This window comes from Gymnoscopelus braueri (genome assembly GCF_963280865.1).
Source record: "Gymnoscopelus braueri genome assembly, chromosome: 5".
Lineage (NCBI taxonomy): Eukaryota > Metazoa > Chordata > Actinopteri > Myctophiformes > Myctophidae > Gymnoscopelus > Gymnoscopelus braueri.
Window position 1 is genome coordinate 36,092,742 of NC_137606.1, and position 15,018 is coordinate 36,107,759.

A 15,018-nucleotide genomic window follows, 5' to 3' on the forward strand; every position below is an offset into this window, starting at 1 on the left:
GCCCTATATGGGTTTTCTTTCTCACCTGCACTTATTTCTGTTATATATAAATAAATCAAAATCAAAATCAAGTAAGAGTTTCTGGTCTCTAAATCGTAATTGGTCGCATCCCCAGCTTTTATTTATCCTGAGTGAGGGGAGTGATGAAAATATAGAGGGGGGTCATAAGTGATATAACTGTAGCTGACAAATCAGTGCGAGCTGAAGAGCCACTGTGAGAGACCCTAAGAACTTAGCATGTCATATACATCCTCTGCTCATATTCTCATGAACAGAAAGTCCAATAAATATTAGAGATTACTGAAAAACAAAACACATGAATTTGAAATGTTATTATAATCATTATAAACAATTAGGTTGAAAGGCTGCATTATCAAACAAGAAAAGGAATACCCACGTAAATGTATAGTGTCCTCCTTATGGCTTGTTTATAAAGCAAACAACACGTTGGAGTAGGCAAACATGACATAGGTTCAGGACATACTGTAAGCTCTTGTTTGCTCAATGGGTGATTTTCTCACCATGCTTCTTAAAGTACCACAGCTAGTGATGATGGATGTGCAATATTAACTGCAACATATTTGCTGCACTGTCAGTCATTCAGGTGTTAGCATGAATGGTTTAAAACTTCAAAGATGCTCATGAAAATGGCAATGAAATTAAACCCCACTGTAGAGTGATCAAACGAGCTGAATGAGCTTTTCACAATACAGTAAATGAAGAACAAGGGTATCTTCCTGAATTTCCCTGAATGCATTACCCTCTTCCTTCCTGTCTACTGCCATTGTGTTGAGCTTTGGCTTCCCGCTGAACAGGTTATGCTATGATATCAAGCCTGTGTGGCATGAGAGTGACCATGCAATTGTATGAACCTTGTATTGGCAAACATACATTTATAATCACCCATCTATTTAGTTATTTTATATATACAGTATATGCACCATATGAGAGCCACTACATTTTCTGTGTGTTCTTCACTCTCATGCATTATTTTGTGATTCTTTTACCCACCAATTCTACATAATTTCTTTCTTTTACTCTCTCAGTGCCAATTAAAAAAATTTTTTTGCGAACTGTGCCAACTTTTTTCTATTTTTGTTTTCAAAGTTTTTCAGTTATAGGTTAAACAAAGAGTGGATGGAACTGCAAATCTTCAGATAATGATATCTTGGGTTCTGAACACTTTTTTTATTATTTTTTTTAAACTCGGGATTTCTCGTTCTGGCACTGAGGGTATAACCCTAAAACTCGGGATAACTCGGGGTCTGGCACTGAGAGAGTTAAAAGAAAACAAGGTTGTATCATTTTGCTGGCCAGTAAAAGTAATTCAGACCAAACACACTTACGTTCTCCCATTGACGTCCGTGGACAGCAGCATTGAGTCAGGGAAGTCTCTCAGCTGGCTCTCCTCTCGTTGCAGTTGGGTCCAGAAGAACACAGTGCCGTCCTGATTCCAATTGGGACTCTGGAGATCCAACCACTCCTCCTTCAGGTTTTCCCTTTTCCTGTTGTCTCTTTCCACATGTTCGTCTTGCTGCCGGTCACAGCTGGCGTACAGCGGTTCACAAGGAGACAAGGCCTGATAGTAGGGGTGAAAGGATTAATAGAATAATCTATCAACAGAAAAATTATAATTCAAAAGCTACAGTAGATCCCAGATTGTACACTTTGACTACTATTTATATGTATACATGTTAATACTATTGTTAATATTGATATACTGTCATTGCACTTTGACAACTTTTATATTTACACCTGTTAAAGGAGAAATCCGGACATTTTAAGTGTTATCTTTGATGTGTAGTTACTCACTCACCGAGTTATGAAGTGGCGATGTGTTTTGCGAGGAGTGCAGTGAGCCGAGGACGTGAAATCTCGCGAGACGCGAGATTTCACGCGAGAGGAAAACATTCACGTCGCTGACCATGAACGCCAGCTCGTGAGTGATAAACAGTGCATGTGAAAGTATCAGGAGACACCATGAGGAGGATTTGTGGGAAAAAAAAGAAGTTTGGAGCTGTGGCATTAGGCGATTTTCACTAAGACACGCGCCTCCCACTATGCCTATGGTGGGGGTCGACCAGACTCACAGACAGGGGGATCGCTGGAAAAACGCATCGCCACTTCATAACTCGGTGAGTGAGTAACTACACATCAAAGATAACACTTAAAATGTCCGGATTTCTCCTTTAATAGCTCATGCAACATGCAAATCCCAGGCAGTCAAGTGCAGAGGGCCAAGCAAAACCGTGTTTGTTTTTTTGGTACTTTGTTCCCAATGTGGGAACCCCTTCGGTAAAAAATAAAAAATAAAAAGGTTTGGCTCCTCCCCTTTTCAGTCCGCTCTATACAGGTGCTCCTGTGTTTATTCCTACAAACAGCAACATTACATGTTTAAGGCTGTAGCGCCGACAGATTCTGCTGCCCATACTGTAAGCAGCTAGTTTGTCAATGCTGATGTTTAGTACTGCATGTAGTTCTGATGTAGCACTAGGGGTGTGCCGATATATCGTCCCGCGATATATCGCGATACGTTTTTGTGATGATATGTATACTTTTTTTTTTTTTTTTTGCAATAATAATGCAAAAACAGAAGTATTTGTTTGCATTTGCTTCTTTTCACCCCCATATATTTTCATAATAAAAAAGTGCCATATATCGTATCGTATCGACATCGTGAGCCCAATATCGTGTATCGTATCGTATCGTGAAATTAGAAATTAGGCACACCCCTATGTAGCACCCATCCATGGACTTCTGTAGGGCAGACTTCAGGGTCCAGCATTCACAGCCATAGGAGAATGGACTCTACAGATCATGCAGCTTGTAGAAGCCAAAATGTTCATGTGCAAACTGACAGCTGGTTGAAGCTTATTGCAAAATTCTGTGCTTGTTTCTGTATAGTGTGGCTTTGCCACTGATCACCGCATAGTGATTTGTGCATTTCTAAACCCCACATGATAAATTGCTACACATAGCTAAAGATTGGGGAGGGGAGGGAGGCCAGGCCATGCATTATTAGACGCTATTATCTTGTTTGTCCAAGTTACCATATTTTTGCATTTTAATAAAGGCCATCTTTTGTTAATGCATTTAAAGCGCAGATTGACTTGAAAAGTCTAACTGAAAATTCGCCCTGGAAAAAAGGTTTACATCAGAATTCAAATGTCCATGACTTCTTAACTGTGCAATGAGGATTAATTGAATACTCTAAAGAATTATCTAACAAATTATTTCAAAATGAATGGTTAGTTGCAGCCCTACCTGGTAGGACTCTGGTGAGCAGCAGATGAAGGACTGGGGGCTGGGAACCATGTCTTCAGATTCATCACTGCTGCACCCTGACCCTTGGTGTGACAAAGACGTCCTCTGCAGGTCTGAGTAGCAGCTGTTATATTCATCGGACGGACTGTTGACATCAGTGAGGTTGTAGCTTGTCGTTCTGGGCATCTCAGCCTCATACTTGATGGAGTAGGAGTATAAATGAGGTTCAGGCCCCCAAGGATTGTCAGCAGGCTCAAGGGAGCAGCTGGGGGAGACGGGCGGGTTGGGAGAGTTGTGGGGCTGAGGGCTGATACTGCTGGTTCTGAGATCCTCCTCCAGAACCTCAACGATGATGGCCAACTCCTCCAAGCTTTTTGGGGTCTGTTTCCTCTGAAAAAAATAAATAAATAAAAAATCATAAAAAAGACAGCTATGGAATGTGTGTGTGTTGAAATTCTTTATTTGGAATTACCCCATGTTTCTATTTAAAAAAACAATATGTTTATTGTTTTTAAACAAAATGATAAGAAATGGAAAGACAAACTTTACATGACAAGACAAACTTTACACAATCTTTAGACATATTTTACACAGAAGCAGAAAAAAGCTTGTTATAAAGCTTCTTATCTGTAAATATTTGAAGAAGTGGCTATTTGGGAGACCAAATTTAGTGTGTATTTGTTCAAATGACATCAGATATCCGTCTTGGAAAATATCTCCTATTTTAGTTAGACCTTTAAAAGTCCAGAGATGGGAACCCTGGTCTTATAGATGGGTTTCCGCGCGACGTCATCACAGAGCAGAGTGCGCAATCTACGCATGCTTGGGGTAGAACGAACCGGAAGCGCCCTTCACTCTGTTGTTTTGTTCGGGATTTAGATAGGCATAATGCTGCTATTATAGGCATAATAGGCATAATGCTGCTATTATATACAAACAGATCCAACTTCCGACAAATCATTTTTATTGAGTAAAGAAGATATTACAAACTGCAAAATTTAATCTACTTTCATTAAACCCGGTGAAGACCATTTCTTTTATGAATGTACAATGGCCAGAGCTGCTGCGGGTAATAGCGCCCTCTACAGGCTCGTCCCTCCACTGCGCGCGCATCATCCTCTCATGTTTACAAACAGGAAACCCATCTATACTCCTGGTTTAAATAGGTCATTTCCCCCAGATTGGGCTAAAATGAGACAATGACACATTGGTTTCTTTCACCATTCCTGTGTGTGCCCCACATTCATCATATTTAATACAAATGGGTTATTTGTTTGTTTCCTGAGCTTTTTTAAATATATTTTTTCTTTTTTATATTTCAGTAAAAATATATATTAACACATTGTGTGCCAAACACGAGAATCTTCATGTTTGCAAATACACCCGTTGAGTGCCATAAACGAGAATCTTCGTTTTTTCAAATTTCTTTTTTTTCCACTGGGGTCTAACACTTTGCTCTAACGCAACTTAAGAATGATCCTAGGACCCTTTAAAATGGAATGGATGGATGTGATGTCAGTCCAAAAAACGTCCCTTCCGTCCGCTCCAATGATTTGGAGAAAAAGGTCCATATCTCCATACTTTTTTACAGTGACCAAAACAAGCCATTTTCGACGGGCGCCATCACTCTGCAATGGCGGATCGTGTTACAAATATTATTGTTCCAGTCGTTAGATGGGACCCTCGGCCATCGCCCAGACACCCTTTGTTTACATCCGGGTCCTCGTGGTGGCTTCTACAGCTCTAAAACGATCGGCGTAAACGGTAAGAAATTCTGGCACTGGATGTACTCTGTTTAAAAAAATCTCTGGCACTCGATGTGAGCCATTTTCGGTTTCAATGTCTACCCATGCTGGCTCTGTGGTCTGTGGATAAATAGTACATTATAGTACGCAATTGCGCAGCCCAGTAATACCACTGAAAGTTTGGAAGTCCCCCTCTATCATATGGTAAATATAATAAAATCAAACGTAACTTGTGTCGTCTATTGCCCCAGATGAAATTGGAACATGCTTTCTTTAGCTTAGTAAAGTAATAGGTAACAGGTTATCTCAAGGTGAGAGGACAGTGCAGTTTTAACCAATTGAAGAGATGTTATTGACCGAATATGAACCGGTAGATTGTTCCAGTCAGAAGGAGCTTTAAGCTAAAAGTTTTTTTTGGAAACTGAATTAGATACTGTTGGAACATCAAAGAAAACCTGTGCACAATGTCTCAGTTGATGTTTAGAAGTGAAATGATCCATATACTGTTTAAGATACTGTGGATAATTAAAATGAATACATTTAAAAACTAGAAAAAGTGCTCCTCGGAGCACAGGTCTCCGCCAGGTCAGGTAGGTTATTGTTGGCCAACAATGTTCGGAATTCGCCAATCAGGATGGAATATGAAAAAGCGGACGGAACCATCTTGATCACTTGACTATAGAGATAATGGGTACCGATTTGCATGATGATTGGACAACATTTGTAGGAGTAATACAAAAAAGAAAAGTGTTGAAAAGACCGGCCTCCTGGTGGCGCTATAATAGGGCAATGTTAAAGGTTTAATGACATTCACTTTTACACCACATTCAAAGTCTTTGTCCTGGTCCTTCAAAAGTGTACAAAAAGTTTTAAGTGAAAATTCCATTCCAGTGATCAATGGCAGGTGTTTTTCTCTCACATTTCTAAAGCCTTTTCAACTGCAATGAAAATATAAATCTTTGTCTGCGGGTGTCGCTGGTGAGGGATTTTGCCTGTCAATCATCGCCTCTGCTCCGCCCCCCCCAAAGGAAAGGATAGGGGAGGGGAGGGGCGAGGAGGAGAGTGGGCGGGATTAATCGACTGTGACCTCACTGTCGAAGGGCCAAGCTCAGATTACTTTTCAGCCTAATTATTCAGAAAACCCCAGACCACAGAAAATCCACTGAATGTTCTAAGTTCAGGTTTTTTGGGTGTAATTGAGGTCATAAAACCCCAAATAAAACATTGAAAATAAAAAAAGTGAAAATGAATGTCATGATACCTTTAAAGGGTGGCATTTGTTCTTCAACATAGTGCGAATGTGCGTGCAAAGTGTCACCTCAATCGGACGCTGCGTTCATGATTTGTGGCATTTTGTTCAAAACGGGCCACTTCAGCAAACTTTAGATGTTAGCCAATCAGGATGAAATATGAAAAATCAAACAGTTCCATCTTGATCACATGACTATAGATATCATTGTACCAATTTGTGTGAAATTTGGATAAAATCTGAAGGCTTAATATCCAAAAATGTTTTTTACATAAGTCGGCCTCCTGGTGGCGCTATAAAAGGCAAATGTGAAAAATGGGCAGATGTTTTTCCTTGGCCTCTAGGGAGTGTGCGTGCAAAGTTTCACGCAGATCGGTGCAGTTATAGTTAAAAACACAAATCAGCCTTTTATAGCGCCACCATGAGGCTGATTTGAAAAATGTCAAGTGGCATTTCTTTCTCGGCCTAGTGGGAATGTGTTTGTGAAATTTCACGGAAATCGCAAGCCGCTTTCATGATTTGAGGCATTTTGTTCAAAACGGACCCATCCTGCAAATTTTGGAAGCCAACCTTAGCCAATGAGGATGGAATATGGGAAATCGGACAGATCCGTGTTGATCACATGACTATAGAGATACTGTGTACCGATTTGCATGACGTTTGGATAAAATCTGTAGGAGTAATATAAAAAAATGGGTTTTGCACAAATCGGCCTCCTGGTGGCGCTATAACAGGCCCATGTGAAACATTTGAGGCAGAGGTTCTGAATTGGCATCCAGGGAGTGTGTGTGCACAGTTTCGCAGCGACCGGGCCAGCGGTGCCGGAGATTAGCTGGTAACACACGGACAGGACACACACACACACACACACACACGGACGGACGGACGGACGGAGGGTAAAACATACTCTCTCGCCATGCCTTTCGGCCTGGCGGAGACAATGAACTGTAACCAGTGCTGCTATGCTAACTGTTGGAGGTGGCAAGTTAAGGTTTTCATACATGGTGCAATGATGAGTCATATATGGACAGCCAAGAACAAAGTTGCATAAACGGTTGTATATTGTATTAAGTGGAAGAAGGTTGGTTTTAGATGCAGTCTGATAGACTACATCTGCATAATTGTCTCCGCCAGGCCGAAAGGCATGGCGAGAGAGTATGTTTTGCCCCCTGTCCGTCCGTCCGTCCGTGTGTGTGTGTGTGTGTGTGTGTCCGTCCGTGTGTCCGTCATTCTGTCATTTTGTGTACAGCTAATCTCCGGCACCGTTGGCTTGATCGCAACGAAACTGTGCACACACACTCCCTGGATGCCAGAGCAGAACCTCTGCCCCAAATTTTTCAAATTAGCCTTTTATAGCGCCACCAGGAGGCCGCTTTTTGCAAAACACACTTCTTGACAGTACTCCTACAGATTTTATCCAAACATCACGCAAATCAGTACACAGTATCTCTATAGTCATGTGATCAACACGGATCTGTCCAATTTTCCATATTTCATCCTGATTGGCTAAGGTTGGCTTCCAAAGTTTGCAGGATTGCTCCGTTTTCAACAAAATGCCTCAAATCATGAACGCAGCTTGCGATTACCGTGAGATTTCACACGCACATTCCCACTAGGCCGAGGAAGAAATGCCACTTGAAAATGTTCAAATCAGCCTCATGGTGGCGCTATAAATGGACGATTTATGTTTTTAACTATAACTGCACCGATCTGCATGAAACTTTGCACGCACACTCCCTAGAGGCCAAGGAAAAACAACTGACCTGCATTTTTCACATTTGCCTTTCATAGCGCCACCAGGAGGCCGACTTATGTAAAACACATTCTTTGATATTAAGCCTTCAGAGTTTATCCAAATTTCACGCACATCGGTACACTTGATCTCTATAGTCATGTGATCACGATGATGTGATCACGATGGATCTTTAAAAAATTTCATATTCCATCCTGATTGGCTATTGACATCTAAAGTTTGCAGGAGTGGCCCGTTTTGAACAAAATGCCACAAATCATGAATGCAGCATCCGATTGCGACACTTTGCACACACATTCGCACTACATTGAAGAACAAATGCCACCCTTTTAACATTGCCCTATTATAGCGCCACCATGAGGCCAATTTTGCAACACTTTTCTTTTTTATATTACTCCTACAAATTCAAACATCATGCAAATCGGTACACATATAGTCAAGTGATCAAGATGGTTCCATCCAATTTTTCATATTCCATCCTGATTGGCTAATTCCGAACATTGCTGCCCCACAATAACCTACCTGACCTGGCGGAGACCTGTGCTCCGAGGAGCACTTTTTCTAGTTCATAATAGGTTGTATGAGTTGAAGAACCAGTTTCGTTCTGACTGTAAATGTAAAACATTTTCTGTTACTGTAGAGAACACCAGTACTAAAGTTTATTTTCCTAACAATGCTATTTTAATGAGAGTTATAAATCAAGCCATAGGCCAAGATATTTGATGTGATCAACTCTATGGAGTTGCGTACCGTCAAGACAAATTATATCATATGATTGATTTTTGGTTTTAGATGCAAGATTCTGATTAGTCCCAAAAAGCATAGTGTTCTTGTTCTTGTTTTGTTGATGATTCATTTGCTGACACATGATTTACAGTGTTTAGCAAAACGACCTGGGGGTGAGATTGTTACATGGGGTGCGTCGCATTACGTATCTAAATCCATAAAAGTCCATGTATCACCACAACCACAGTTTATTAAAATTGTGACATTACTGATGTGGTTTTGGAAACTCACCTTGCTGGTTCGGCGTTCCCCACATGTTTTCACTCGTTTCTTCTCACCTGTGAGAGAGAGACATTAGCCCTGGATAAAGAGTAGCGCTGATGAAGGCTTAGAGTCAATGCGTGCATGTGCGACAAAATTCGGGTCTAATTCGGGTCTATTTGACCAATATAAATCAACTTTTTCTTTCTTTTTGCTGTAAAAATATTTGTATCAGCGCAGGTGGGGCCCCCCCTGCTGGTGGCCCCCCCGCACCGCATCACTTGCTACCCCTCCGTTACGCCACTGGTGGTGACTCACCAGAGTGTACAAATGTGTACACTCTCAGAGTTAAAACAAGAATGACACAGTCATATTACATCAGCTTGTGCCAAGCTAAAACCCTTGAAAGGTATAGGCTACTGTGACTCTTGCATCTTACTAAACATTACCCAAAAAATATATATATATTAAACTCAGGTTAAATTAAGTTAAATTAAGTGGATTTATTCATATACTCTTACAGGCACAAACAATCCAACATCTAAATGGAAACATAAACAAAAATCACTTACAACAACTAGTCTTCTTATAAAAACTGCAGTATTAAATAACATATTCAACTCCTTTGAGCTGTTTCAGAGACATAGTGACCTGACCCGAGCGTCGTCAGATGGGGGAGGGGTGCTCTCGGTACACTGTGTTGTTTGGACCATTCATCAATCAAATAAAACATGGTTAGATTATTAAACCAACTGATGCACATTTCCCTCTTGTAGCGCCGGCAGTTGTGATCCTATAGCCTGAGAGGACGTAAGGGTGAACGTGTTGCGCTGACTGATTCAGTCAGTCACTCAGTCAGTGACGACCATAGGTGACGACGCATACAATTCCGGAGCATTTGCGCCCGTTCAGAGTTTTGGAAGGGATTGCAGACTCCCCATTGGCTTAAAGGACAGCCAATGACGAGAAAGTCATAAAAAAGTCACTACTACTAGCGCAGCGACTGAATATAGACCAGGCCAGCTTGCCCCACAAGCTGGTAATAACACTGGGGATTTTGCAGATTGGGGTCAAACTCAATCAAGGTCCTTGAAATGAAAAAGGCTGAGAATTACTGATCTAGACAAGTCTGAAGCACCAGCATTTCAGCATTGATAACTCTATACAGTACAGTGATATCAATGAGTGAGTTTGGTATGTTTTGGTTTCACCTACCTGGGATGGATCTTTGACCAGAGTTCTCCTGTGTTCAGAGTTGAGCATGTCATGAAAGGAAAATAACAGTTATTTCTGGGTAGATATTTCATATCTGCCTTCATTTATCACACACACACACACACACACACACACACACACACACACACACACACACACACACACACACACACACACACACACACACACACACACACACACGGTTGCTGACCACCAAGATACAGTACTAGGGTTAAGTGTCTTGCTCTACATCAAATTGATGTTTTGAAGTCATCAGCAACTTCTTTCAAAGAAAATAAAAGCATACTGGGCATCATACGTATGATATATCAGTCCACTACTGTATATCACTTCTGATTAAGATTAACAGTGATATTTATGCAAAGACAGGATTAGGCCTAGGGCTTCTTCTTTACCTTCAAGTCCTGAAGGTCCCATCCTTTAGCCAGGCGGATGTTTCTCAGCATGTCCTTTACAGGCATTTTGACACGGACTCCCAGGTACCTCTTCCCATCATTGAGCATGGAGCCTTTTGCATCTTGAAGAAAAATTATGTAGGTTACGATTAGCAGCTCTGGCTCTCAATACAAACTTGAGAGAACATCTGGAGCCTGTACTGGCCTTTCTTTGAAACACACCAATTAGGTGAAAGCTGCAATACGTTGTGACAAGTTGTGAACATATAGATCTGCTAGGTGAAGAGATTTGGTGTAGAGGGGAAAAACTAAGGGACCAAGCAGACCCTCGTGGTCAATTACTGTAAGTCTACCGTCTCTGTCGGGTGGAAACCTCACGTCCAAAACGGTTACTTTTTTCAGGATTCAAACTAGCGGATCTACCAGCTCGAAAACCCGTCGCGAAAGAACACATAAAGTTAGAATATGGAGATAAGAGGTTTCTGCCCGACGACAACGATATAAAGTGGTTAGGCTCTGTACTTCATTGTCCTACTATAAGTAGTGAAAATAGCTAATCAACAGGCTCACAATGTGTCACGACTCACATTGCCATGTGTTGTGAACTTGACTTGCCATGTACCATTTTTGAAAACTTTTGGGGGAATTTGGGGGAAATGTTTCAAATTTTTTAAATTATTTTAATTAGGCTTTATGCACACAAAATAGGTTGCACACCAGGTTGAGAGTGGTTAATACAAATATAATAAACAGTGTGTGTGCCAATGATGGCCAGAGCGTGCATGCTGTGCAGATTATATTTTCCAACACAACATTGCATCAGGTTATTTCACCAATTATTTATTTATTTTCCTTTTCAGGTTAAACTATTTAGTGAAATCACCTGGTGTACATTTTGATACTAAAGTAACACTGAATACGTGTTCGCAGAAGGAGAAGGTTAAAGACGGGTGTCTTTTAGACAACTAGGAGTCTTAGCTTTAGATTTTTAGCTATATATAAGTAAGTAGGTGGGACTGGGGAGTGGCTTATTGTCGGTATCAGCCGGTAACATGCGGGAGTCTGTCCCCGTTACAATGCGCTAGGCTAGACCCCTGGGAGAAGGATTGCTGAGGTGGAGCGCCACACCTACCAGAACTTACCGCACCACTTAACGCACCAAAGCCGTGCAACTGATACGCTGAGTTGACGGTGCCCGGTATCGAACCCATGACCTTGTGGTTTAAAGGCGAGAGCTCTACCGACTGAGCTACCCGGACACAAAAGAAAAGCTGCTAGCCCCAACTTCTTGACAGACAGACAAACAGACAGACAGACAGACAGACAGACAGACAGACAGACAGACAGACAGACAGACAGACAGACAGACAGACAGACAGACAGACAGACAGACAGACAGACAGACAGACAGTGGTGTAAAGTAACTAAGTACATGTACTCAAGTACTGTCCTTAAGTATAATTTTGAGGTACTTTTACTTTACTGGAGCATTTCCAATTTTCAATACTTTTACTACTCCACTACATCTCAGAGGCAAATATTGTACTTTTACTCGACTACAATTATTTGAACGTTTAGTTACTAGTTACTTATAGATTTGGATTATTATTACAAAACATATTAACCACTTCAGCCCTATACACATTTTGGCCATTTGAAAATAGCAGATCTACAAGCTCACAATGTGTTGCGATCTGCTATTTTCAAAAGATTTGTATACATTTTATACACTTGGGACATTCTGCATAAAGAGTACTTTCTACTTTTGGTACTTTAAGTACATTTTGGTACCAATACTTTTGTACTTTTACTCAAGTCAATTTTGAAATTCCGTACTTATAGAGCATTTCTACATTGCAGTATTGATACATATTGATAGTATTGATTGATAAAATGGAGTACTTTTACCACCACTGATTAAATATGACAATCTAGCCTATAATCTCAGCACCACCATTTGATTAGCCATCAGTCAACAGTCAGTGGTGTGTTAACTAACTAAGCAAGCACATTCACTCAAGTACTGTACTTAAGTACTGTACTTTACTGGAGTATTTCCAATTTTCAGTACTTTTACTTCTACTCCACCACTACATCTCAGAGGAAAATTTACTTTTTACCCCACTACAATTATTTGAAAACGTTAGTTACTAGTAACTTTGTAGATTTTGATTATAATTTAAAAAAAACCATACAGTAACCACTTCAGCCCTATTTTCAAAAGATTTGTAGGCCTATACATTTTGAACTTGTGAAATGGGACATTCTGACTATTTTACTTTTGGTACTCTAAGTACATTTTGATACCAATACTTTTGTACTTTTACTCAAGTAAATTTTGAACTCCGGACTTTTACTTGTAACAGAGTATTTGTACATTGCAGTATTGATACTTTTACTTAAGTAAAAAAAAAAAAGAGTACTTTTCCCACCACTGATCTAACCTAATCTCAGCGCCACCATTTGATTATATAGCCACCATCAGAATAGAGTAAAGGCAGAGTAAAGTAAGTACATTTACTCAAGTAGATTTTGAATACCAGACTTTTACTTGTAACAGAGTATTTCTACATTGCAGTATTGATACTTTTACTTAAGTAAAACATGTGAGTATACTTCTTCCACCACTGGTTACCAGTGGTGGAAAGTAACTAAGTACATTTACTTAAGTACAATTTTGAGGTATTTGTACTTTACTTGAGTATTTCCAATTTCCAATACTTACTACTACTACTACTACTTCTACTCCACTACATCTCGAATCCAAACATTGTACTTTTACTCCACTACATTTATTTGAAAACTTTAGTTACTAGTTACTTTGTAGATTTTTATTATTATTATTATTACATTTGAAAACTTGAAACGGGACATTCTGCTTTCTGCATAATAATTACTTTTACTTTTGGTACTTTATTTTAAAGTACAACGGAGTATTTCTACATTGCAGTATTGATACTTTTACTTAAGTAAAGCAATTGAGTACTTTTTCCACCACTGCTGGTTACACTGTGCAACTAACCTAAGGCGCGCTCCGCGTCCACATCCTCATCCATGCCCATCAGGCTGGTCGGTACAGGTGAGTCAGGTTCCCCTGGAAGAGGCGAGCAGCCGTTGGAAAACACTCCGCTCCACTCCGCTCCACTCTCCGCAATTTCACCAGGTTTAACGTGTCTTGGTTCATAACGTCCCCTCATCTTAACTTAGACTAGTGCACCCACGTTTTGTAGGGGGAAAAAACAAGAAGTTGAAGGTGAAAACGTATATGCTCTCTAGAGGCAAACCTGGGAGTCCATAAACCTGCAAACTCTCAGCTATGTCGTGCAACGCCAGTTATTTTCAACTGGGCGTAAACGACTATGCCTTGAGCGGAGCTCAAGTCAAGGCAGAGGCTCAGAGCTCATGCTATAACTCGCAACACCTGTTTTTCCAGGTTATTATTTGCGGTTCGGAAAGTCTTTTATAAGACTTATTAAAAAGTATCAATACTGCAATGTAGAAAGTAAAAGTCTGGAATTCAAAATGTAGCCTACTTGAGTAAAAGTACAAAAGTAGCCTAATGGTATCAAAATGTAGCCTACTTAAAGGAGGAGTTCACCCAAAAAATTACTTATTTTCTATCAATTGCACACCCTATGAAGCCTTGAATCCATGGATTATTTTTTGTTTTTGTCGCATTCCTAAACTAATAATTTGATTCCCGTCTCCTACCGGCTAATGTATCCGGTAGGAGACACAAAGTAGATTATTTGTGTCTCCTACCGGAAATACACACAGTCATCAAATTATTGTCTTAGGAATGCGACGAAAACAAAAATAAATCCATGAAATCAAGGCTTCATGGGGTGTGTAATTGATAGAAAATAAGAAATTCTTTGGGTGAACTCCTCCTTAAAAGTACCAAAAGTAGAATGCACTCAGTATGCAGAATGTCCCATTTCACAAGTTTTCAAAATGTATAAAATATCTTTTGAAAATAGCAGATCTACAAGCTCACAATGCAGCATGTGGCATTGTGAGCTTGTAGATCTGCTATTTTCAAATGGCCGAAATGTGTACGAAGTGGGTAACGTATGTTTTGTAATAATAATCAAAATCTACAAAGAAACTACTAGTAAAACTAAAGTTTTCAAAACATTGTAATGGAGTAAAAGTTAACATTTGCCTCTCTGGGATGTAGTGGAGTAGAAATTTAGGCTGAAAATTGGAAACACTTCAGTAAAGTAAAAAACACCTCTAAATTGTACTTAAGTACAGTACTTGAGTAAATGTACTGTATGTTACTTTACGCCACTGATTAAGACGCCTTAACAGACGACGGCACACTCATATGAACCAGTATGCGCGCGCAGGTCGGCAGCAAAAGAACCCCACTGCTCATAAGATGCA

The 15,018-nt window shown here is 40.2% G+C and overlaps 1 protein-coding gene across 1 annotated transcript in view; it reads right to left on the reverse strand.

Annotated features, from left to right (window-relative positions):
* LOC308084923 (uncharacterized protein) overlaps positions 1 to 13,917 on the reverse strand; it is a 48,523-nt gene extending 34,606 nt beyond the window's left edge. Inside the window, exons 1-6 of the mRNA XM_080427909.1 lie at positions 13,652 to 13,917; positions 10,630 to 10,751; positions 10,214 to 10,241; positions 9,029 to 9,075; positions 3,265 to 3,654; positions 1,347 to 1,579 (exon numbers count right to left, since the gene is read on the reverse strand). Of these exons, the coding sequence (XP_080284035.1) occupies positions 1,347 to 1,579; positions 3,265 to 3,654; positions 9,029 to 9,075; positions 10,214 to 10,241; positions 10,630 to 10,751; positions 13,652 to 13,826 (995 nt within the window). The 5' untranslated portion in view covers positions 13,827 to 13,917. The remainder of the gene's footprint in view (positions 1 to 1,346; positions 1,580 to 3,264; positions 3,655 to 9,028; positions 9,076 to 10,213; positions 10,242 to 10,629; positions 10,752 to 13,651) is intronic.
* Between the last annotated feature and the right edge of the window lie 1,101 nt (positions 13,918 to 15,018).